The sequence below is a fragment of the Haliaeetus albicilla genome, chromosome 27, assembly GCF_947461875.1.
Source record: "Haliaeetus albicilla chromosome 27, bHalAlb1.1, whole genome shotgun sequence".
NCBI lineage: Eukaryota > Metazoa > Chordata > Aves > Accipitriformes > Accipitridae > Haliaeetus > Haliaeetus albicilla.
In genome coordinates, this window is record NC_091509.1 from 20,369,439 (window position 1) to 20,395,224 (window position 25,786).

Below are 25,786 nucleotides of genomic sequence, written 5' to 3' on the forward strand. Positions count from 1 at the left end.
ACACAGAATTGAACATTTTTAAAAGGGAGTAAAGTATGGCCATTTCCAGGATTCCCACATGTTAAATGTTAAAAAAGGTAACGTTAAAAAAAAATTGCATAGGAAGGCACCTTAGGAAATAACAAGGATTTGCATTCTTAATACTGAATAATGGAAAGGACTTAAAATTTTACCTTCAAGATGCCATCTCCTAGTCATGCTTTTAACTTAACCTTGTCAGAGACAAAAGGGTATTTGAGAACAAAAAAAGTCTTAAAATGCTGCATTTGGACAACAGACAAGCATGAAACATTTTGATTAGCAAGGTTGCTACTCTTCCATTTTGGAACAAACCTACCTTTCAAACAAGTGACAATTTCTAAGGACCGAAATAAAATGCAATTACCATTTCTCATTTTTAAATAAAAATTTACTGAACTGTGTAAGACAGCAGGTCAGATAACAGTTTCTTTAGTTAGACAGTTGCACAGGAGTTCAAATTATGGAAACTGTCCTGCTGTAGCCCTCAATTTTTGACCATCAAGCCATGTCAATTCCATCAGTCAATATTGACCTAACTTCTCCTTCTCAACAATCTTCACTTATTCTAAGCTGTAATCCATTGCAGTTTCTATATTGATTTTGTCTCTCTTCATTTTCTTGCTGTTCATACGGCAAACGTTACTTTTATCCTTCCTAATTCTGTACAAGGACAGCAGGGCAAGAATAGAGCTAATGTACTATTGAATTTCCTTCCAGACTGATGAAAAGACACACAGTTTAAGAACTAAAAGTCAAAGCAGAAAACATCGCTGAAGTTTTCTGAGCTCAACCAAGATCCGAAGATAAATGCTGGCTTGCTGAAACTGTTAGTATGTCAATTGACAAACAAGCACTTACTAGGGTATTTTTTCTTGAAGGGAGAAGAGATACATCTTAAGTGAGTATTTCTAGGGAAGGAACAAGATTTTTTATAAATTTCATAGATTGTGACACCTTTCTAGATCACTGTACTTACGAGTACTATAAGCGGGCTCACACTGAAGTGACAATATTTGGATCTTTTCTTCGTCTGTCTCTACATTCAGGTTGGACAAGTACTGCTTCACCTTCCTTGCCATCTGGGCATCCTCGTACAGCTTCTTGGCATTCAGAAGCGAGCTGCGTCGGGCACGTTTTTTGTGAGCACCTCCCTGTACATCCAGCATGTTCGAGTTTGTGCTGCCCTGGCTCAGAGATCTATAAAAGAAGAGCGCAAAGCAGTAAATTTTTAGTTCTCAACAGCAATGAGGAGCTACAGCAGCACACGCCAAAGCAGATTAATACCAATAATCTTCAGTTAGGGCTAGTGCATGCTGATGCAAATGAGTTAAAAAGATGAACAGCATTAAAACAACACTTGTCTTAAAATATTCTGGTAAATTGATAGCAGCAATTTGAGTCTAGAGAAGGATTGCATACAAAAGTGTGGAGCTAGCAAGAATGAGGCACAATGCTGCGTAAAGTACCCAGTTAGCTCTGCTAATGAATCTCAGTCTTGTTCTGCAAAACCCACGCTATTTCAACTGCAGATTGTAAGAGTGGACAAACTTGATAACTTTGTTGGTTTAAGGCATTTGGTACCCACTCTTTGCATCAGGCTTACAACAGAAACTTCTTGCAATTCAGCTGAGTACAGAAGTGAGCGACTATCGTAATCCTCTTAGAAAACTGAGCTTCTGACAATGTTTCAAGCAGAGGAAAAATTATGTTAAATATGCAAAGTACATTACATTACACACTTAACTTCTTTCTCCAACTAAGTAAAAACATTCACAGAAGAGCAGCTCATTAAAAAAAACTTATCCCAACAGAGGTCAGGAAGGCAGTGATAACGTACATGTGCCCAGACTTGTACAGACTTGCATCTATGAAAGACGACGCTCCTCAACGCTCCTAATTTTGAGCTGCCAATTCTATCAGCAACTGAAGCAAAACCAAATAATCCCCAAATTGTTAACGTACATCAGTTATCCTCCCTGACAGTCACTCCTATTCACGCCAAATCACTGCCCAAACAACTGATCTTGGTACAGGTCAAATACACACATCACTTCTGTTTCAACTGTCAAAAGTCCTATGGCCACACCAGTCCTAATGCATTTTTTAATAAATGGAGATCACAGTATATGTTACACGTAAATTTTAATGGAAAGTGTCAATAAAGTTGTTTAAAGTTGTTTATTTGTGGGGTTTTTTTTAAACATTCAGAATAACAACTTTATTTTAAAAGGCTAAATTATTTGTAAAGATGTTTATCAAGATCTTGGGTGCCTTTACAGAATCACAAGTGGCAGAATAAACAAATCTCCAGCACAGAAGAGACATAATGGCTAAAAGAATCAGAATGAAACCTATTGTTTGAGGAAGTCTTAAGCAAATCATGCACACTGAGCTTAAAAAATAAGAAATGGTGGGAAAAAGCTGACTACAATATTTTCAATGGTGTTAAATAAATCAATCTAAGAGAAAATATAAGCTTAAAAACTGGCAGAAATTTATTGCTTAATTAAATAAAAAAGTAATGCTATTATAGGCAAAGAGCAGCAAAAGGCACGATGGACTGTTCACAGCTACTCAAACCAACGGGGCACTCCTATGGACAAGAACAAGGCAAATACCTATTATATCATGAAACAGGAAACTATGTTACGTTTATTTTTAATGATATAAATATTTTATTGCTTACATACATACTGTTTTTCTTTTAACTCTGGACTTGACCTTTTAAGGCAATTTAATTCAATTTCCTTTAAAAATTCTTTTTCCTTATTCACTTCTGTGCACAGTAATCCCAAGGGTGTGAAAATTAGGGTGGTTTCAGCTGGGTCCTAGGTATTTCTCCCCGCGAGCTGCACCGTGAGCGGCTGATTGTTGACCACCTAACACTGCCCGCCGAGCTCTCCCGCACCAAGGGCATCCACACGTTGCTGACTTCACGCCAGAGACCACTATCCAAACCTGCTCTCCCCACTTTGCCTCGCACAAGTCCCGGCACTGTCCCCATCACTGCTGGTGGGGATAAATCAGTTTTCTGCACGAAGAGCCTGGATACTCTTTGCTGACAAATCACGTTGCCACACCAGGCTTCCTCTGCGACTTGCAAAGCGATTGTAGGGAGGGCAAAGCATTTCTGCTTCCACCCTCTATGCAAAATGTCAACATACTAATATAGAGCTGGCTTTAAACCAGATGCCCACGGTATGAAAAGTAGAGTTTCAAAGTGCCAAGGCACATAGGCTCACCAATAACAGTTCATGGGCAAAAATACACATAAGAACACATAAAACATGGCTACAATGTCATCTTAAAATCGCTGCCATGTGTCAGGAATTTCACTAGCCAATCTTAGTACTCTCATCTGTAGTCACTTCATTATTCAGTCCTTGCACAATCAAGACTCCCAGTGAAATCAATGAGGATTTTGGTGTATGACATGTGAGATACATTTTAAATATATGCTAAAAATAAACACTTTGAAGCCTGAACTCAAACTTCAGGGAGGAAATTACTATATCATTATCACAATTCAAAATATCCTTATAGCTTAAAATGCAGAATGGCTTAAACTTTTCTGTTACACGTTAAAAAGCAAGTTATTTATTTCCCAAAATAGTTTGCCTTCCAATATAACTGCACAGCAGGGTTTTTTTTAAATGCATAAAGCCAAAACTCAAAACAACTTATCTAGTACACAAAAGCAACTCAGAATTTTTACAGCTGCAGTACAATGTTGACTGTAACCCCTTAGTCCTGTTTTCCAAAAAAGATGTATTGCAGGGTTAATAAAATGCATGCTGTATTTCAGATGCATGCACTAACGAGGAGGATGCAGTATGTTAAGAGTTGCATAATCTTTATTTATCTTAGTTGCATTCATCTCTACACTTACCCCAAACTTCTCCACCTCTTCTTCCTGTAAGCAAGAGCCATATACATTGAAGCATGTATTTGAACAGAAAAGCACAGGAAAAAAATAAAACAGTTGAGAGTCAGGAAGAAAGATGTAGACAGGAAAGAACAGAAAAGAAAAAATTTCTATACAGCAAAATTCTTCTCAAACAATAACACAATGTTTAATGGAATGCAAGGGCAGGACTTGCTCAAATACTTTAATGTGGAAGAACATCTATCAGTTTTTTTGTTTTAAGTTTAACCTATGAATTTAAAAACCAAACTCGCATTAAATTTTCTTGTTAAGTATTTCCCAGAAGTCAAATTCAATTTTGATGGAGTGAGCAAAAACTGTTTAACTTATTCATATTGCAGAAAGTGCGATTAAATTAATTTATTCTTTGCATTAGGACTGCAGTAAGCGTATGAGAAATCATCATCAGCATTCAAGTTTATGATGTTGTTTTCTCCTTGATTGCTTGCTGGAAAACAAGCTAGTTGCCAAATACACACTGAAAAACTAGATGCACTAGATGCTCTATATTAATCGGTAACGAACTTGCTAGGAAGTCTCATGTTACCACTAACATCTTTTCTTGTTCTTTTTTAATCTTCAAAAGCATTTATTGGTGCTTCATAACACAAACTGATAGATCAAACACCAGAGGCGATGAAAATGAATATAAATGATGTGAAAACATGGAATTATTTTCTTTTAATCTTTGGCACTATCTCTAATATTAGATGCCTAAGCATTTTATGTCAGTGTGCATAATTTAAATTACGGTCATTAAAATGTGCTCTGTAATTCTGAAAAACATACTAAAGGTAACTATTTACTACTAAATTCATTTAATGATTAGACTTCATTAGGTCTTTGAATGTGCATGGGGCATCAGGGAAATTTATTTATAGACTGATTTAATCTGTGAATGCCAAAGTTTCCGAAAAGCAATCATAACTTACAGTATGTAGCTTTATAACTTTGTTAAAATTTTGCTAATTCAAATCCAATAGTATGAAGGTGAATCTCCACTTTGAAATGAATCCATCTTTAAACAACATTAACAAGGGATCTGTTATTTTTGTCTCAAACCTCAACTGGACTACTTTTAAACAAAATACTTATGTTTCCTGATAGTCAGCCTTGAAAACAAAAACCAGACAGGATTCGTGATCCTTTGTGAATCGTGACCATTGGAAGGCCACAGGGAACCAAATCTCTACACTCTTACATACGCTACATATTCAGCACAGGACATCGTCTTGTCACCAACTCCCCACCCGAACTGCATCCTGAGGGGGTTTTGTCTGGCCCGTTAGTCTGAGAGGCAAACTAACAGTGCAAGGAAAGGACAAGACCTGTCTTCTCGGCAGGGATCTACAGGCATCAGCACCCTGCACGGACACAATGGAGTTGCTGCTGCTTTTAGTTCAATCAGTGGGAAGCAAAACAGATGCAGGAAAATATTTAGTTCCACTAAATATAATCTGGAGCTAATCAGCACCAGATTAGAAGTCGTGGTGTTTTTATTCTACAGTTTGTCAACACAGAGCCTGACGGATATTGTGCATTAGAAAAAAAAAAGAAAAAAAAAACCCAAACCAAAAACCACCAAAAAACAAGGAAAAAATAAAACAAGAAAACACCCTACACCTACTTACAGCCTGAACATACCAATCATTATGTAGGTGGAGCAAGCTGTGCATAGAACAAATAAAAAATATTTTGTTTGGTTTTTAATAGGTTATCAGTGTGGTTTTGTTTTGAAGCAACATTTCAGATGTCTACATAGGTGATTTAGGTGCTTTTTGTCTCTCTATCATATATAGATAATATTATACCCCCCTAATATTGTATCTCTCTCAAAACTCTACTGACACTAGCATTTTATTTAGCAAAAATATGAATCATTAAAATTAGAACCTATTCTTCTTTGCTTTTTAAAGACAACAAATTGGTTTAGTAGTCATTAAAAGCAGGTCTTGGAAGCATCAATTGTATTGCCATAATTTGATGAAGATTGTTGTTCTGATGGTAAATGTCAATGGTAAAGTTACACAATGAAATATTAACATACTGATGCACACACAAACCCGGATCCCTACCCACTCCGAGACACGTTCAATCCTACTGCCTTTCTAAATTGCACACCTTTGTCTGAACATTACAGCTGGATCCATGTTTGCTGAGGTCATCCTGACAACTTGGCGAATTTCTTTGGCAATCATTCTGAGTTTCTCAAAATTTACCAGGCCATCCACTTTAGAATCATTTCCTGCATAATTGAAACACAGACACATGTAAAAAAGAGAGTAAGAAATACTTTTTTAATGGGCAACGTGCGTCTAAGTCCCCCACATTACCCATCTTCCCTCCCTGCCCCTCCATCAACAAAACTGCTTTAATCAAAATAGCAAGAAAACAGGAAACTGGCAAAACAGAAATGACAATCAGGCTCACTCAGACTACCTAGCATTGCTCTTGTTAACCTATTTCTAAAGTAACAAGTATTAGTAGGAGGAAAAAGGAGTAAGTGAACTACGCCCAAATTCATTGGCATAGATGTTAAAATACTATAAGCATAGAACTGACATCGCAGCGTTCACATTCTGAAATAAGTTCAAATACTTCTGAAACATCACAACCAAGAAGTGGGCATATTTGGAAATGCTTAACCTTAAACAATTGTGAACAAAACTTTGTGTAAAAAAAATGGGGAAAAATGGAAATGTTTAAACAAAAACCCTTGAAAATGCTGAAAGCAAGAGTAGGAGGTGTTGTATCATCGTAGCTGTCTGAAAGCCACAACATGGAATGAAAACGTAGGAACATCTCAGCAACAAGTTTTGGTAAGAGAAATATATTTGAAATACTGTAACTACCAGTTAGCACACTCACCTACTCTTCTATCCTAAACCTTAAGACAGCTGACTAAGATTAAGCATTGCTTTTAAAATATTAAAAACATGCATTTAATTTTTAATTTTTGTCTAACATCAGTCCCTTGCATTATGCATTCCGAGTTCTATTTTATGTTACTCCTATAAAGGATGCATCAAAAGCATCCTACTGGTGGCAGCTTCTTTTAGACACCGGTTGAGTCACGGAGCACTGAAGAAAGGGCTAAAGCATATTCAATGCTTAGTTTATTATTTCTCTATGTTTGACATTACCTTCATGTAGAAATGTGATATCCTTCTTGACAACAGGAAAAAGTGGAATAATTGGAGGCTGCATACTCTGGCTGCTAAGGATGTTGCGGTATTTTGCCATGTTTCGAGATGGATCAAATAGATCTTGAAGGTCTCTGAGGTGCTTTTCATACTTGCTTGGTAACTTTTCCCAAGTGCCTCTGAGACGTGCTACGGGTGCTAGATTTAACCCACTGTAAGGCAGATACGTTTCATTATTAGCTGTTAGAGGAATTACTTCCTTATGAAAGGTAATGAAGGGTTGGTTTTTTGTTTTAAGGATTAAAAATAGCTTTCACAAGGTTAACTGTAAAGCTGGGTGAACGCCAGGCTGCAAGTTCATCACAATAAACCTCTGCTGTTCATTCCTGTGAGCAAGCGAAAAAGAGAACTGTAAAAAGCATGGCTGTTTCCTATTCACAAGGTACGAATTTCAAGTTAGCCTGCCAAAACAATCTCTCTGTCCTCACAGTACTGATGCCCATTTAATTTGAAAACCACTTCTCTCCTGTAAAAATGTATACCACAATAAGGACAAAAAGGGTGAAAAATTAATGAGGTGAACACACAGCTACAGGAGCAAGTGAGAACAGTGGACACCTTATCCCAAGCAAAAGTGGCAAGACTTAAGAGGAGTATGTTTGGAGCATTTGTAAACAAAACAGACTGAGAATTAGAAGCAAGGAGACATGCTAAAACTTGTTATCATGCCCTCAGTCTCATTAAGTAAAAATGTATCCAGAATTAATCTGGATGCAATAAAAAAAATTTAAAAATTAAATATATCCATCCTCCCTATCATAATTTGTCACCAACTTTGCTCAAGAAATTTTGCAATGACTGCAACGTCCTTGTAGCTGCAGAACTGGAAAGTGATATTCTCCAGCATTCACTAGTAAACCCAGAATCATACAATTACTGAATTTGCTCTTCTAAGAGGATTTTTTTTCTCATTTTGAAAACTTCAGAAACTCATTTTGTATTTTTTTTTATACAGATTTCTCTCCATGCTATTGTCAAACCACAAACAAAGCCTTCTCTCATGTGAAAAATCAAACATATGCCACCACACAGCTCCTCTTTTACATGCTACATTAGAATGGTTATCTTCCTATTTCATGAACCATATGGCATCGTATTGACATGCAATGCAAAGCAAGGCAAGAAAGAGAACCCCTGTGGCATATGCTAACAAAAACATATTCCTCTAGAAATAAGAGTAAAACAAAACCCAATTTATTTGCTTTTTTCCTGACCAAAGACCACTTCAGTCATGGCCTGATTAGACTGGACTGAGAAGCAGGAAGAGTCATTTCTCCGCCTACAACAAACATGAGAAATTATGGAGCAGAATATAGGAATTAGATTCAGTATCTACATGTGTATTCACCATGTAATGAGTAGCCACAGCCCCAGTGATTGCCCTGTACCCTTTAAGGAAATTCATGAATTCTCTAATGTATGACTAAACAGAAGCCAATACCATTTGATAAACTGGCTAGACATGGAAGAGAATATTTAAAAATAGTATTTTCAAAGATAGTGCTGGTGCTGGGATACAGCACGAATCCAGATCTTTGTCTGATGAATCACAGTGCCTTTTTTTTTTTTCTTGAAGTAAAACCTGGGTATAAGATAATTGCAAATAAAGGAAATGCTGAACTCATGCTGTTAAAGTAGCAGCATCTAGGATAAGTCAGAAGAGAAAGTCTAAATGTGCAAATGAAGAGAAAAAAAAATAGAGAAGCAAGCAGATTACAGGAAAGAATGAAAAGGAAAACTGAACTAAAACAAGACTGATTTGAGGAAGTCCTTACAATGAAAGGAAGAAATAAAGTAATCTCATCATCACACATATGACTCAGTGCACACTGAAAAAGTAACAATGACTGAAAAAAGAAGGGAAATTGGGTGCCAGAATCACAGAAAATGACAGCAATGTTCAGGCAGGCTTCTGAAGTTCATCAATCAAACAGTGCTTTTGTCCAAATCTTCTCCTTCCCTGCTAGGTAACAGTTAAGGAAGAGACAGTCACATCGACCACCGCAATAAGACTGAACCTCTGAGGCTGAGCAAGCGACAATACAGCCCTTGTACAGTCTGGTTTTTTAAAAGCTTGGTAATTCCCTTAAAACCACCCAGCACCATCGGTAATCTGTTCAGGATATACCTATTTCTTTTCCTTCCATTTAGATTAACAGAATTGCCTTTGACAGCACAAATCAGATATGACAAATGGGAAGTGTTTTACCTTATAACTGCGAACATGGAATTGAAGTTCTTGCATTCTCGACAGTGGAGGGCAATTTTAATGAAATGCTTAATAATCTTCATTCTTTTGAGTTGGTTGGGCTCTGCTAAAATTTCCATGGCAACCCAGAATGTCTCTTGATTTATGACATCCTCAAACTGTTTCAGGTGAGCATTTCCTGTTTTGGAGTCCAGCTTATAAAGGTCATCGATGTATTCTGTAGGCTCAATATTGCGAAATAATTCAAAGTCTCTCATGGAAAGTTGAGTGGCGACCTCAATGGTGCTCAGCTGTAGGAGGGAAATTTGGCTTTCTCTCAGTAGCTCTTGAGCATCCTCATCTGAGCATAAGGTCTCTGTCTCCATGTTGTTTTTTAGATAATACCTAAAGAATAATTGAGTTACAATAAAGCATTAGAGATGCTCTTCAGAGGGTTTGTGACCACAAAGACACTGAACTATACCAATCAACGTGGACTTTACTGACGCTGCAGGGGTGCTTACATGAGAGTATTTGCACGTTGCTGTTGACAACCCAATGTAAGAGGCAAAGACAGAGGCAAGAAGGGTCAGCATAACCTTGTACTCTAGCTAGTATAAAATGCCATCATTACTGAAGGAAAAAAAAAAATTTCAAAAGCTCTTTTAATCTACCTCTTTGCTAATACATCTTATACTGTACTCTGTAATATGCTGTAGCTTTCACCTTCAGAAAAAGGTCAGTTACTTTTCCATTTGTAAATTCAGCAGTGAAATAACATTTTAAATAGACGTTAGTCCTGAGAAATCTCTTGTTAATGTATTTTTCCATTTCTTACACAAATTTAGTGTGGTATCTTACATAATTTTAGTGTGGCATACTAATATTTACATGAAGCACATACATTTTCATTTCCTGAATACTACCTGGAAAATTCATTTCCATGGTCCCAAGCAGATGACTTTGAGATATACAAAAGTTTATTCCTCATAAATTCCCTCTGTTGCCTAGCAAAGACAACTAAAGAATTTTTTACTTAATAAACTTTCTGCTGGTATGGATCAGGTCATCAGATAAAACTGAAGCACTTTACATTTCAGAAACATTCATAACTGTTTACATAAAAATGGAAGAATTTATCTCAGGTTAGTATCAGTTCATTGCAACATGACGTCACTAAGAAATTAATTGCATGTTTTAATCCTGAAGTACATGTGGAAAGCGTCAGAACAAATATAACTTTTTAAGTGTAAACTACTATATACATTATCCTGATCTGCTAAATTTAGTTGTCATCAAGCAAGCTTGCTGCAGATTTGGGAAAGGGTTTTTTGGGTGCAGAAGATGAAACAAGGAACAAAAGAGGAGAGGAAAGTGTGAGTTACTGACATTGACTTGCTTGTTCTTCTAACAGACACCCGTTTATTTTAATTAAAACATCCCTTCATGATGTTTCTTTTGGATGTTTCAATCCTAAAAGGCACAGGCAAATAAATCCAAACTGAAATCACAACAAGGGCGCGTTTACCGTCCATTGAGTTGAATCCTGTCGGCCAATTTGGAGAACTGATCTGGGAGTCTCCGTTGTTTGATGACTCCCTCGGGGCTGACAGACACTTCGCAGAGGGAGTAGGTCTCCGGGGCTCCCGTCAAGTTGAATTCGTGGACAGCGTGACTCACAACCTCTTTTGCTGTAGTGTCTTTGCTGATGATAATGTAACAACTCTGCTGATCTGCTTTGAAAACTCTTATTACTTGATCCGGAATATCTAAAAATAACAGAGTTAACACCTTTAATGTGTGAAGTTACTTTTCCCTTGAAAAGACACGAGGTCATTTACTGTCTCATTTGATAGCCAGAAAACAAATAAACAGCTAGCAAGAAAAAGCAGCCATGCTGGACTTGACAAATATTCATTAATATATTCAGTTGTTTCCTTCAACTTTGAGAGGAAAAAAAGAGGACGCTTCTCCTCTCTGCATTTCCACACTCAATTACTTTATCATCCCATAACCACAATCAAAGTACAAGATATCCGGATATATTACTAAGCTGTACACTGTCCTTCTCAGTGTGTCTCAAAAACTTTGGCAGCATCGTTCCTTCTTTGGCTCTTTTGTCTTTGCGAGAGCCAGAACCAACACACGTGCCAGGGCACTCTTCCCAGAGGTGGGAAGCCGTCGAGCCCGCGTCGATGGGCTGCGGACGCGAAGAGGAAAGGAGATTTGGTAGCTCCCATAACTAGCTGCAAACTTCTACACTCCCTCTCTCACCCTGAAGGAACTAAGCTGCTGCCAGCAGTTAATTCTTTGGCTAGTGTACTTATTTATAGGACATTTTATGTATTATAAATGCACTGGAGAACAGCTTTATCTGAGGCAGCCTACAGCAGGAAATAAGTATCTAAAGAAACACACGTTTAATCTACAGCTTGATGACTGGAAATAATTTGTGCCATTAGTTATTACAGAAGGCTTGATTTTCAAAATAAAACTGATTGGAAAAAAAAAAATGTCAAGAGTCAGAGTGCACGCTAATTTAAAGCTCCAGGAAGCACGGTTTATCCCCTCCCTAAACTCTGAAGGCTAAAACTTCACAAGTTTTCTCTAGACCTAAGAAGGTGGGAGGCTCTCTCTGAGCCCTCAGCCACGTCTTCAGAGCCTGCAGCTATTCAAAAACCACGTTGGAGGCAGATGTGCCATTAACTCCTGCATCAGAGACTCCCCACGAGAGAACTGAAGGGCTGTTATTACAGCAGCAGCCTCCAAAACAGCCCTTCGCTTCTCTCCCTGTTATCTGACCAGCCTTTAATAACCTCAGCGATAAAGTGCCAAATCCACGGATTGAGGTATGTGACCTGCCACCCAAGGGGAGCCCCCGGATCACCCGGCAGGGCAGCGAGTGCCGTGGGGAGGTAACGACCAGGATGCCCTCTGTCCGAGGGGAATTGGCACTTCTGCCAGGCGAATCATTGTACTGGGCTGTGCATCAAGATCGTTCCAGCATCAGCTCTCTGAGCACCGAGTTTTACATGCTGCTTACCCCATCACCTACACATTAATTCTTCTCTGTCAAAATCCACTGCTTAAGGAAGAAATTAAGACCTCCCTTAATGGGGCAGTGACCTTGGTGTTACTTTTTTCTTGTATCAGGACTTAATGGGTCTTATGGAGGCAAGTAGCAGGAATTTCAGGGCAAAAAGTAAGCAGGTAATTTATGAGCCAGCATCAAAAGTCTCCAGCCATTGGAAAAAAGAAACATCAGCTGTAAATAAATTGGAAGACGGGAGGAAACAGGGTGTTAGGAAAAAAAAAAAATCTGATTCAAAACTAAATCTACTAACAGTTTCATTACTATGACTATCACATTACCAGAATAGTTGAATTTGAAAAGCTCCATGTATATATGAATGGGGGCAATAAAATGAAAAATAAATATTATGCACTTATTTCAGAGTTAAAGTGGTGAAAATGACAGACTGAATAATTTGGGAAATGCCTGCACTCATAAAAATCATAATAAATCAAGAGAAAATGTAAACATCTATACCTTGGTATCAATATACCTAAAAATCAGAACACACTCAAGGTATCAAACCAAAAACTGTAATATAATTGGGGGGGGCAGGGGGAAGAAAAGAAAAAAGAATCACCATGCAGCCAAAACTTCACCATGCAACCAAAACTTGGTGTAACTTGTGATGGGTGAGGGAAACTTGTATTACAAGCACATGTCTGTCTTCATGGTCTTTGCTTCTAAGCAGGTAAACATTAATAAAAATTATTTTCTTATGCATTATTCATCTTGTGTTGACAATACAAACCAGGTTTCAAGTTTGCATGCGCATAATTTTAGTTATACAGAGTGCAAGAGAAGAACAAACTAAATCTCAAACTACGTTATCATCTAAAACTTCCATTTCTATAAAAGGGATGTAAGCAACTTCATTCCTTTAAAGCAAGGTCACAGAGAAGCGAAGTGACCTACCGAAGGTCATTCAGTGTGTTGGTGGCAGAAATGGGAACAAAACACAAGTCTTGGCCTCAGCACAGCACTGTGCCCATAAAGAGAACCTACGGATTTGTTTAATTTCAGGGAAGATTACAGGGCACAGGACTATCTAATGCCTTAACAATAATAACTATGTCAATGCAACATATGACAGTGTTAAGTTTAACAGGCAAGCCATGCAATATTAAGGTCTACAGGATGCTATACATCAGGATACTTACAGTAAAACCCAACAGCTGCGGGCAGGAAAAAAAGAAAAAAACTGTGTCAACACCAGATCAAGATTTAGATGTTTACAAAACTTATCAAGTGTATGTAGTACACTGTCAGAAATATTTTGGTTTTCTCTGCCATTCAAAAATGACAGCATATTTGTTACTGTAAATTTAAAGTAAAGGTAAGAAGGACTAGTTATCAACATTGCATATTATGCAGTAACTTGTATAGTATTAAATGAAGATTCTTAGAGAACATGTGTGTAGGTCTCATGCAGACAGCAAGAACCTGGATTTGCAGCAAAAAGGAAACTTACTTGCTATGGATATTTATGCACTTGATAGGATGTATCTGTGTATATCCCCTTTAAAGGGGAAATCTGCGAGTTTACATAAACATAAGTCATAGGCACAAGGCACTTACAGAATACATAATTATGCACAGAACTTACACTTGAAATAGGGAAACAAGATTCTGACTTGACATGTTTACAGGCAGCTGCATATAACAACAAATGCCTCCTGCGGCCACCCATAAACTGTATTCCTACAGTAATAGCAATGAAAGCATGGACTACACATCTCAAAACATTTTTCAGTTTTTCAGACCTACAGCTGAATATATGTAATGTTTGTAACACATTAAACATTAATATCACTATGTTGGTACCATGGCAGTCCTATTCCATCCACAATACTGCTTGAACTATATATATTCAAAGATGGTGGATGGACAAGTCAAATCACCAGGAGTACTGGTATTGGGAAGACATGACAAAAGAGAAAGGTGCAGACAAGGATAATCTGCTCCCACCAGAGTTCTAGTAAAATCCAGCAAGTTAAAGACTCTCAGAGGTGGCAAAATACATTTCTTTGTAAAAACAAGCTAAAGTGTCACATTACAAAAAAGCAGGCAAGAGAGGTTCAGGCAGTTTGGCTTTTCAGCAAATCTCCAGTTTGGACCTGTTAGGGCCACAAGACAAACAGGTAACTGCACTCAGCATGTTTGATGCTGGTAAAAGATGTAATTTTCCCCCTGAAGCAGCTGTCCTGTAATCATCCTGTAAATCAAGCAAATGCTGCTGTTTTACCTGAAGGATTAGAGAAATCCAGAATGCTAGTTGTAGGCTGCAACAGGTCAGGGCTACTGGATGAGAGCGTTCCTGGAATAGGCATGATGGCCAGGCTGTGTCTGCACTGCCGAGTCCCAACAATGCTGTCGTCCTGCGACTGGCTCACACTACCATCACTGCAAAACAATTTTGTTTCAATTATGTGCATTAAGTTCCTTATATTCATCTTGGGATGAATGAAACTAAGAAAAATAATGGCACTCGGATGTTTTAATTACACGTTGTAGACCGGCTTTCAAAACAAGGACAGAGGAAAAGCATATTTGGAAATGTTTACTGGGAGAAAAAAGGTATTTTGGTCTTGTTCTGCATTTATGGTCAGATTTGCTGCATTTTTTTTAAAAAAAACATAAGCAACATGGACATAATGACTGAAGATATTAAGCAACTAAAATATCACAACTTAATAAGGCACAACTACTTTTTGACCAGAAGAGTCTGACAAACCTGAACAGTTTTGGAGGCAAGATGCTGAATCGGGTCTTGTCTAAAATCTTCCTGATTCTGTTTCTCCCACCAGAAACAGTGTTTGCTTTCATCTTCTTGTTTCCTTTTTCACGGGGAAACATCTGTTCCACATCTCCAGGCATATCTGGGATGGAATAACGGTTGTTTTTCTTTTCTGCAATTTTTGGAATATGTGGAATTCCATTCTTCTCTTGTCCTATCCTGCAGAGCAGCTCCTTAAACACTGTAACAGAAGATACAATCATTGTAATTTACTTTTGCATGCTTAAAACTTCAGAGTGAATTCTTCTTTCCCCTCAAACCTTTTGCTTCTCACATCCCTGCAGAAAAAGTGAACCAAAGAGTTACAAACCAGGCAATACATTGCATTTTAATTTTGATTACAAGGATGTGGGTCTTTTTGCATTTAAGTTTTGCTTTTGATTACCTTGGCAGAAAAAGTAACCCCTAAATGTTCAATAAAAACGATCAAACATTCTGTATAGCAGAGTTCTCACTACTTTTTAAATTAGCACATATCACAGCAAATTTAATAGATCTAGTCTACTGTTATCAGATAGGTAACAAGGAAACATTGCATTCACGGCAATCACCTCTATGTATTTACTGACTTTTTTGTCTGCATCTTTTGAATGCATCTAATGGAATGCAGGTGCTTCCTCAAGAATAACTGCAAGACAGACTGATATTTTCCAAAACTGCTTTTGCTTGCTTTTAGTAACACTACTGAACAGAAGCTGCATCAAATTTCCTATGGCATTTATCACACTAAGCCAGTCCACCAACACTGACACTCCTGAAGATATAATTCCATGGAAAAGATAGTGGGCTTTGTGTTTCTTCCCACATATAAAAAGTGAAAACAAATTGTTCAAATTGGTTTATCACTACAAATTATTTTTTTAAAGATCTTTTGAATATCTTTTAAAATCTTTTTAAATCACCCAAGTCAGAAATTCAGTATTTTCTGTCAAAAATATGGCAATACTGGCAGAATGCAGAATTGTACAGACCAAATTACTCAGATTGTCCCGATGAGCAACCAGGTCTTTCTGTACAGAAAGTCCCAGTCAATTTGCATATTTCTATTGTGTAATGAAATTTAAGGCTATAAGCCTTCACAGTATAGATTCAAATGTAAGAACAGGAATTGCTCATTGTCAGCACCAGGCACTTAGCACTCAATTAAAAAGACAGGATAGAAAGACTGTTGAAAAAAGCTTCAAGACATGAATTCATTAAAATTTATCAGAGAAATCACCTTGAAATTATATCAGCTAGCAGGAAGAGAAGAGATTAGAATCCACGTGTAAACCTATGTTGCTTACATTTATAATAGAAACGAAAAATCTATCACTGTCTCAGTTACATTTATGCTTTATTTTATGTCGTTTCACATTAGTGTGGACCACCGGTTACCATGGCTGTTTTATGCTTTTTTGGAACTCTGCTAGTAAGCAACTGATAGAATCTTGAAACTTTTTACATTCACAGTGATAAACAGAAAATAATAATTTAAAGGAAAATCAATAGTGAACAAGGGCAGGTAACTGGAGGAAGAAAGTAAGAAAAAAAAAAAACATCAGAAGGTCTCAGATACAACTACAGAGGAAGGAGGTATCTTGTGCACAGTCACATTCTTTCTGTAGCTATGGTCATTCTGTTGCCCGAGCAGGATTATGGAAAAAGAACAGATGATTTGACTGAGATTTTCAAGAGGTATTTATGTGTTTATATTCACGTTGACAATTAAAAGCCAACATTTATATGTCATACCGCTTTTTATATCCCCTTTTCAATTTTAGATATAAAGGCAATTTAACCTATCATTCTTACAGCCATTATAAAAAGTTTTACGAAAGCCCAGTTTTACATTTTTGCTGTTTCTTGGCAAAAATATTTTAGTCCAGATCCCTTGGCTTCGTTTCAGCTGTATCGCATGAAGGGACACTAAAGCCGCTTAAACAGTCATTTGAGGATTTTTCCGGGAGTAAAGAGCTGGCTATGCTGGCTTTGTGCCACTCAACGTGCAGCCCTTGGCACACAAGAACCTATCTGAGCAAATGGAGGCACAACGAGGGGACTTCTGCACAACTTTTCACTCCTAGAGCCAGTTGGAAAAAAAAGGTGGAATCTTATTGCACTGCTAAAGCCAGAAAGAGTGGAGGTTTTCTTCACTTACACAAAATACATCCTCTATAAAGTCTACTCACCAAAAATGTTTGTTTTTACAGTAATGGAGAGATGAGTGTTGTTCCTTAAGATTTCCAGAGCTTTTACAAAGGTAATGTTCTCAAAATTCTGTCCATTTACTTCCATTATCTTTAAGAAGAAACAAAAATTGGACTATTAGGAGAATAACTGTTTTGACAGACTTACAAATACAAAGGTGATAATATAGGCACAGTAAGAACTTTCCAGAAGTTGCGTATCATCTTTAAAGCAGCTGTAGAATGAAAACATACCTTGTAAAATAACTATTTTCATCATGGCAGTGAAGTTTTATCCTGTAAACAAGCCAGGACCTCCATTTCTACCTGACAAATGTTTTAAACAAATTTATTTTCTGTGGTAACGTGACACTCTTGCAATTAGGAACTGCACCCAAATCAAAAATGGTGGATCACGAACCATAGAACTGGTATTACATCAAAGGCCGGATCTTCACCTAGTGTGAACTGTCGTTGCTCCACCGGCGTGAGTGAACTGGGATGATTCATGCTAGGTGGGAATCAATCCAACAAAACAATCTGGTGGCTTCAACCGAACTGTATCTCCGATCAGAAAGTTTCCTAAAATAACCACAACTTGGTTTCTTTTGCCATTCTGTTTTTGAAATATTTAAATATTTTAAACATTTGGATATTTAAACTATTTAATAGAAACCCATTTAACATATGTAAACTGAAGCTGAACTGTGGCACTCACAATAGCATACTAGCCAGTTGTTTGCTTTTAGTAAATAGCATAATTTTTTGTTGAGAACACTACAGCTGGTTGAAACCAGAATATTTTAAATGAGCTTTATTCTTTTTACCTGATCACCACGCTTAAGTCCAGCTTCTGCTGCTTTACTGCCCATTTCCACAGTCTCTACAAAAATACCAAAACCCTTGTCACTTCCTCCAAGGAGGCTGAAAAACAGCGGTGAATCTCTAGAAGGTTTTTGCAGGGTAATTTGTCTCCATTTTGCTTTGGCAGCACAGGCAATATTCAGCAATCTGAGATGTCCTTTCATTTTCTGTAACACAGAAGACACGAAATGGAGCGCAATGTTTCTTTTACCAGAAATGGAAAAAGAGTTGTGAAAAAAACCCCAAGTGCCAGAAAAAGGATTTTTGATGCCATGTATCCAAACCTTAATAAATAAACCTTGTCCTCTTTTGCAGTAATGCAAAAACACATAAATGACTGCCATATGTACTATTTTATGTGGGCTTTATATCTAAATATATACTTAAGAACAAATATGTCCATGTTAAAAGCCATCTATTAACCATTAGTCTTGCAGACTACCATGTGTTAGTCACTGGTAACACACTTGAAAATGAAAACATGTAATATTAGAAAGTATGACAGTCATTCTTTTTTGCTCCTACCGTATCTTCCAAGTTCTTTTCAAATTCTTCCAGAAATCGAGTCATAGCAGGATCTCCTTCAAAGTCATTAAAATGATTGTTCACCCACAGTAAGACCACTCTGGTAACCTGTTAAAAAAAAAAAAAAATTATGTATATATAAAGGTACCGATGATTCTTCTATAAGCTTTAATCTATAAGAAAAGAAGTATACAAGGACGTGGCAGAATAACATGACAGATTACTGCATCTGTTAACAAACAGAAGCAGAAGACATTTACACATGAAATCATCTTCTCTTATCCTTTATTTGTGGAAACAGATGAAAAATAAAAAACATTTTTGTACCTAACTGGCTACATTACACATACTTACTGGTGCACAAATCCATCTTCAGTTAACTCTTCCCTATGCTGTTTATAAAACTTATTTTTTAGAAGTATCCTAATGATCTCCTCAAAGAAAGTTCTAGGAAGTTTAAAAACTTTTAGTTAAATCTTCAGGTTGCTTTTGTACGTGCTACAATTACTATCATTCATGATAAAGACAGTCTGACGACTATTTTATCCATCCATGTTATAAAAAAAGATTAATCTATAGCAGTTTCTCTTCTAAAAATAAACAATTTCCTCTTTTATTTGCTAATACAGTTTTCTTTTACTTTCCTTTTATTAAAAAACAGTAGTTGCCAAAATGAAAAGCATAGAAAAAGGTTAAGAAGAGAAGCAGTAACCACAGCAAAAGACCCCAGACAACTTCGTACACAAAAAAATACTGCGTTTTGATAGCCTGTTGGGTTTCCTTCAGCTCAAAGCTAGAACACGTAAAACCACTGGCTAAGAATTTTACTGCCATAATTTTCAACAAATTGGACATGGATACAAGTTCCAGACTATGACCATTTTTCATGTGTATGTGCATACAGTTACACAGAGTTGAACCTGGTTCTATTTATGGAAGCATTTTTATCAACTGCACCTGTCTTGAGCAGAGTTTATTTTAAGTACAGAGTTCGTAATAAGCTGCTCAAACACAGTGTGCTCAATGCACTGAAAAGCTCTACAGTAGAAAATTATGGAAGAAAAGCACAATGCTGTTGTGAAAAGAAAGATGGTATGTCCAAGAGATCATGAACATAATTTCCCTGCATTTCTGGTGAAAAAGGATTTCAGAGACTGGCATTTACATCTTTAAATTTAATAGAAAACAGTATTTATCATTCTGTGGAAGAGAAGCAATGTCATACCTAACTAGGATAGTACACTATATGCATACACCACACTGGAGAATCCTTTCATGACACTAGTGATAAGTACTTTGCTTTAAAATAGTTCATATAAAATAGCTGGAGCATAATCCTAGTTTTTCAGCAACACAAAAAGGAATCAGTTTGGAGGCATTTTGACCAAAAATACTAATCTCTTCGACTCAAACCAACCTTATCCCTGAGGCTGTCCACTGTGAACCATTCCAAGAGTTTATTTCCAACTTCCAGGGGGCTTGTTAGAAATGTTCTGTATGTTAAAAGGAAATCTTCGATGTAGGTTGGATCCACAATAGAATGTTCTTCTATTAAGTGCATGATGAGTCGCTCAGGTGTTGCCTGAAAAATTAAATGCAAGAAATAACTGATATCTCTTGTCACTACCTCTCTCTAGACAGTATCTTAACATAAAACCATATGAACAGTCTACTCCCTTTTCAAATTTCAGTTATGGTAAACTCAGGAGAAAACACGAATGTGTTTAAATCAAATCTTCATGCTTCTCTCAGCCCAGATGTTTTGCATAGGTAATACCTGGCTAAAACAATTAGTAACTTCCCTTAATTTTATGTTTCATAAACAGTTTAAGTTCCTCTTCCAGATTACAAAAAAGAGGTCAATACATGAAGACGCACAAAGGCTGCTCCCAATACAAAACTCAATATATCTGCTGAACAGGTCTAACTTTATTAAAAGGGAGATGGAAGTAAATTTGTAAAATAATATATTTTCCTTCCAATTGATTTTTTTGAGCCGAGACAGACAAAACTGAGTATGTGTTCTAGATTCAAACGAAACTGTATTTATTTACTAATAAAGGTTTAATAGATTAATGGAAAGCATAGAAAGAAATTCACCTTGATAACTATGTGTCCTTTTCTGGTTCCACTGCGATCCAACTCTCTGTGCTCCTTTACCATAACAATTTCTCCTTCTTCCTCCACTTTATGAGTGTTTTTTTCCACATGGTTCAGAATCCTCCAGTAGTCTTGCTGGGCTATACAGACAAACTGCCCCCAAACAACATGGGATTGTTAATAAATATCCAAAACACGAATGTATCCCCATCTCTGGGCTGCTTCAACACAATCACAATAGCACAGCATTTGATACCAACCTCACTCTGTTCTGCCCAACTACACAAGAGAGAAAGTTAGAAATAGAAGACAAATAGAACTGGTCACCTTCTTACATCTCCAAAAGCTTGTTTGAATGGGCTAAACATATAGACAATAGAGCCTGTAAGAAGTGGAAATGGATATTGTCTATTTATCTGCTTTTACTGCATGTCAGTCACGTACACAGCATGACTGGGGCAGACTAAGCTTACATTTCAGCACAAAGCAGAAGTTCTTGTTTCTCACACAACAGCAGCGTGAAACAAATCCCAGCTACTGAAGAGTGCAGAACTAACCCAACAGCAGAGCCCTTGACCCACAAAATACCAGCTTCCTTTTTTTCTGCTCCTGGAATAAAGATCATGCCTTAAGATGAAAGTAGGCTGTTTTCTTTTATTAGATGCTTAAAAATATGAGGTAGTTGTATAGAATTGTAGTCTTACCTGACAATCATCTACTTTGGTTCTGACCACTCCATTCATGTACTGTTTGTCCAGAGAGGGAGTAATCCCAAAACTATTTCCCATACAGAGGCTCTCACTCTTCCCATCAGGATAGCTGATTTCCACTGTGCCATTTAAAATAACATACCAAGAATCGAGCTAGAAGAAGTAAAAAACAAATTTAAAAACTGAAGCTAATTCAACAACTTCTATAAGCTGTTCCAATGCTCTTATCTCAGAGAGGCTTATTCTTGCAGTCTCCAGTTTGTTGTCACAACAGTTTTGCAACATTTAATTCACTAAAATTGTGTACTGTAAGGCAAGCAATAAAGATGACTGAAACAAGAATGCTTTTCAGCATTCTTCATTCATTTCAGAACTCATTCAGTAGGGAGGAATGCTGATGAAAAGATTGCTTTTTTAATCAGTGGGCTAATTGCTACAGTATATTTATACGATTTAGTGAGAATGAACACTCTTCCCCTGGGTACCCATTTGGTCACTACCAGACACGAGAGACTACCTAGTCCTCCTGGAGGGATGACCTGCTATGGCCATTCCAGATGTCTTCATCCAAGGACAGAGAGAGATTTCAAGATGGTGATTCAGAGCACCTATTTTGGGAGCCCGACCACTGACTAATTTGAAGATCTATCTCCTCTCACTAAGTATGGAAACTGCTCCTAATTTAGAGATTTATGTTATAATACCTACATTGTTGGGCAAGGATACCACTCCACGTTAGTATTTAAAAAATTACACTGTGAGAAGTTATTTTACCAATGGAAATGATGCATTCTTCTATGCCACATATAATCTTTGAAATAAACTCCTCGAGATGCTAGCACTTACCTGATTAACAACATACTGAATGCTGTTTTATGACTATACTTGGCTGAGTTGAAGTCTTGAACAAGTTAGTAAATACACAGGTAGAATCTCCCAAAGGGACGGGCTAAGATTTCAGGATTTTGGATATGGGTCACGGTGAGAGAAGAATTCTCTAACTTTCAAGTGCGGGAAAGGTGCAAAACAGATTTTCCAAGCCCTCCACCCCCAGATGCCCTTGCTAACCTACTGCCTCTAGCACTCAAATTGTGTTGTAAGCAGTAACTTACTTCTTGGCCGTCTTCGAGTATGATGGCTCCTGCTTGCTCTACTACTTCAAATATCATCACTGAGCAAAGTTCTCTTCTCACAGACATAGTCATGTTTGCAAAGGCAGGGAGTTGATGCATAAATTCCAGTAATTGCTCTGTTAGACAAAGGAAACATTGGTATGAAGACTGCAAGGCCCAGGGGTTCCTTAGATACCTTACCCTCCACAGGTATATTAAACATCAGTTAAATTCATGAAAAAATTGCTCAGTAGTGTTACAATCCCCATTAGTGACTGTAGCTAAATGAGCCTAGCATGCACTTTGTCATCAACAACCAGAACTCAGCTCTACAGTCTTGATCGTGTTCTGATTGACTGTTACGGCAGCAGTCTAGCTAGCGTGTAAAAGCACTTCAGCTTCAAACATTTAGAAAAATTAAAAATACCCTTACAGTACAGTAATTATAAGCTTGATAGGAGCACAAAATTATTTTCCAGTGTTTAGAGAAGTAATGTGAAGTATAACATAATGCAAATTTTACTATTAAAACTAATGCCAATTTCTAGTTAAACACTGCGGTAAATTATTTTCATCTTAAATATTTTGCAATTTATAATAAAGTGTATCTATACTGCAGTAATAGTATGTTCTCCTTGACATTTAATAACTAATTCAACAGTTTCAGGCAGTCAGAATTACCTTGCTACCTATCCCTCCTTTATATCAACACATACAATGACTGTAATACTTAACATCTTAAGCATCTCAAAGACTGTTTTTTAACATGCTTAGCTTCTCAGGACAATACTCTCTCAGTTAGAGGAGAAGTCATTCAATTAACAGTATCACTAGAGCAAAGCAATCTCTGGAAGGCATCATTCATAATTATGAGGATATACATTTCAGATTAACTCATTAAACAGTTTTCAGGTGAACTTCTCTTAGAGGTGTTATATGATACAGTTTTACATAAAGTTGTGGGTTTTTTTCTCCTCACCAATATCATCATCAGTTTTATCTGCAGGCTCTTTCTCAAGGCACTCTCGTACAACATCTCGCCCTAGAAGTGGATCTGAAGTTCTGTCAATATCTTCATCTTCTTCTTCCTCTTCATCTTCAGAGTCTACAGGTGCTTCTGGAAGACCTGTTAAATCAACGTCTCCCATCTCACTTTCTGTAGCCTACAAAGAAAACATCCATCAGACAAAGAGTTCACTGTCTTCAGTTTAATGACATATGGCCTTATCTTAGGTAGCTCATACAACAAAAGAAAGTCTGTGACCAACAATTCAAACTAGAAGTTGTAATAGTTCCCTTTCTGAACACTGAAATCTACAGTTACAGGATGGTACAAATACATACTATTGGCATAACGCAACATGCTACACGAATTATGATCACAAGTTCTAAAAGCAAAAAAACATACTGGGGCATTTGTTCTCTGTCTTTACTTATATCCCTCCCCACCTGCAGTGAACTACAGGCAATATAAATCCATCAATATTAACCATGTGACACAGGAAAAAACAAAGCAGATTGAGTGGCTAAAATGAAAGGGATTTGATCTCATTTTTAATTTTGGTATTATAACATGGATTCAAATCCTGGCATAGAGGAAGTATGTCAGGTCGAGTATATAAACTGGGGGGTGGCGATACAGATGACTATTCTTTCCTCTGTTGGCTGATTCTCATTTTATTTATTTATCTACTTTTTCTTGCAAATTCACATAAACAAAATGTTTTTTCACAATTCGAGAGTCTGTATTATTAGCAAAATAATAATATAATTCAGTAACACCATTGGTTACCCAGTATCTGTGGACACATTTCTACTGTCATCAATAGATGGCAATATAGACATCACACTGAGAAGACACATGAAGCAACGGTGAAAGAGAATGCAATACTGGCAACAGAAAGCAGAATCACATAGGAATCGTCTGCAGTAATTCTTTATGTAAAGTTTAAGTGATGTAATTGCATGAAAATAACTTCCCAAACAGATGGAAGGAAGGAAAAAAAAAAAGTAGTTTCAAATTTTCAATTTGCACGGGGTATTTGCTCAATCACTTTTTTTTTAGTTTAAGCCAGCATGCAAATCATTTTTCTGTTTAAATTCAAAAATTTGAACAACAAGATGTGTCACTGAGAAGTATAAGGCAATTCTACAGAGACTTGCAGAAAATTGAGTTTGTTTTTTTAAATGAACACATTCACCATATTCACTTTCACTTTAAAATAAATCCTTGAGATATTTTACACAAACACTGATGACAAACTAACACATCAAATACTCCGCACATTCACAAAACCTGCAAAATAAAGGATGGGGTCCTGTCCAACCTGACTTTGAACACTTCTATTGATGGGGCAGCCACAACTTCTCTGGGCAACCTGTTCCAGTGCCTCACCACCCTCATTGTAAAAAAATCTCTCCCTTATATCCAAGCTAAATCTAGCCTTTTCCAGTTTAAAACCGTTGCCCCTTGTCCTGTCACTGCAGGCCTTGGTAAAAAGTCTTTCTTAGAAGACAGCTTTAAGTACTGAAAGGCTGCCATAAGGTCTCCCCAGAGCCTTATTCCCTTTTCTCCAGTCTCTGGGGACTTCACCTCGCTGCCATGACCGTTCACATAAGATGAAGAGTGCCTCAGCAGCTACATCAGCCAACTCCCTCCGGACCCTGGGCTGCATCCCGTTGGGTCCCACGGACTTGTCTGACGTTCACATTCCTCAGGTGGTCTCAGACCTGATCTTCTCTTACCGTGCGAAGGACTTTGCTCCCCCGCTCCCCGCCTTGAGGTTTAGGGACTTCAGAGATGTGGGAAGAGCAACTACCAGTGAAAACTGAGGCAAAAAAAAATGCTGAGTACCGCAGCCTTCTCCATGTCACTAGTTCTCCTATTTAGGGGGGGAGGGGACTACATTTTCTTTAATCTTTTTCTGATCAGTGTACCTGTAGAAGCCCTTCTTGTTATTCTTCCTTCACACCCCTTGCCAAATTCAGCTCCAGCTGTGCCTTACATCCCCCGATCCCAACCCCACGTGTCCAGGCAGTCCCCCCGTATTCCCCCCAGATATACGTCCCTGGTTCCACTGTACACATTTCCTTCTCGCGC

At 37.5% G+C, this 25,786-nt stretch overlaps 1 protein-coding gene across 9 annotated transcripts in view; it reads right to left on the bottom strand.

The window, feature by feature from the left end:
• RAPGEF6 (Rap guanine nucleotide exchange factor 6) overlaps nucleotides 1–25,786 on the bottom strand; it is a 133,401-nt gene that overhangs the window by 20,470 nt on the left and 87,145 nt on the right. For 4 of the 9 annotated variants that reach the window (XM_069772658.1, XM_069772652.1, XM_069772653.1 and 1 more), the window contains 17 exons: nucleotides 23,666–23,849; nucleotides 22,687–22,823; nucleotides 21,569–21,727; nucleotides 20,865–21,017; nucleotides 20,182–20,346; nucleotides 18,765–18,872; nucleotides 18,203–18,406; nucleotides 17,379–17,487; nucleotides 15,145–15,388; nucleotides 14,656–14,813; nucleotides 13,571–13,585; nucleotides 10,866–11,106; nucleotides 9,359–9,742; nucleotides 7,090–7,301; nucleotides 6,068–6,191; nucleotides 3,911–3,934; nucleotides 998–1,218 (listed from right to left, as the gene is read on the bottom strand). In XM_069772658.1, coding sequence (XP_069628759.1) covers nucleotides 998–1,218; nucleotides 3,911–3,934; nucleotides 6,068–6,191; nucleotides 7,090–7,301; nucleotides 9,359–9,742; nucleotides 10,866–11,106; nucleotides 13,571–13,585; nucleotides 14,656–14,813; nucleotides 15,145–15,388; nucleotides 17,379–17,487; nucleotides 18,203–18,406; nucleotides 18,765–18,872; nucleotides 20,182–20,346; nucleotides 20,865–21,017; nucleotides 21,569–21,727; nucleotides 22,687–22,823; nucleotides 23,666–23,849 — 2,842 coding nt within the window. Of the gene's footprint in view, nucleotides 1–997; nucleotides 1,219–3,910; nucleotides 3,935–6,067; nucleotides 6,192–7,089; nucleotides 7,302–9,358; nucleotides 9,743–10,861; nucleotides 11,107–13,570; nucleotides 13,586–14,655; nucleotides 14,814–15,144; nucleotides 15,389–17,378; nucleotides 17,488–18,202; nucleotides 18,407–18,764; nucleotides 18,873–20,181; nucleotides 20,347–20,864; nucleotides 21,018–21,568; nucleotides 21,728–22,686; nucleotides 22,824–23,665; nucleotides 23,850–25,786 lie in introns of those variants that run through there. The other 5 variants (XM_069772661.1, XM_069772654.1, XM_069772655.1 and 2 more) reach the window with 4 other exon arrangements.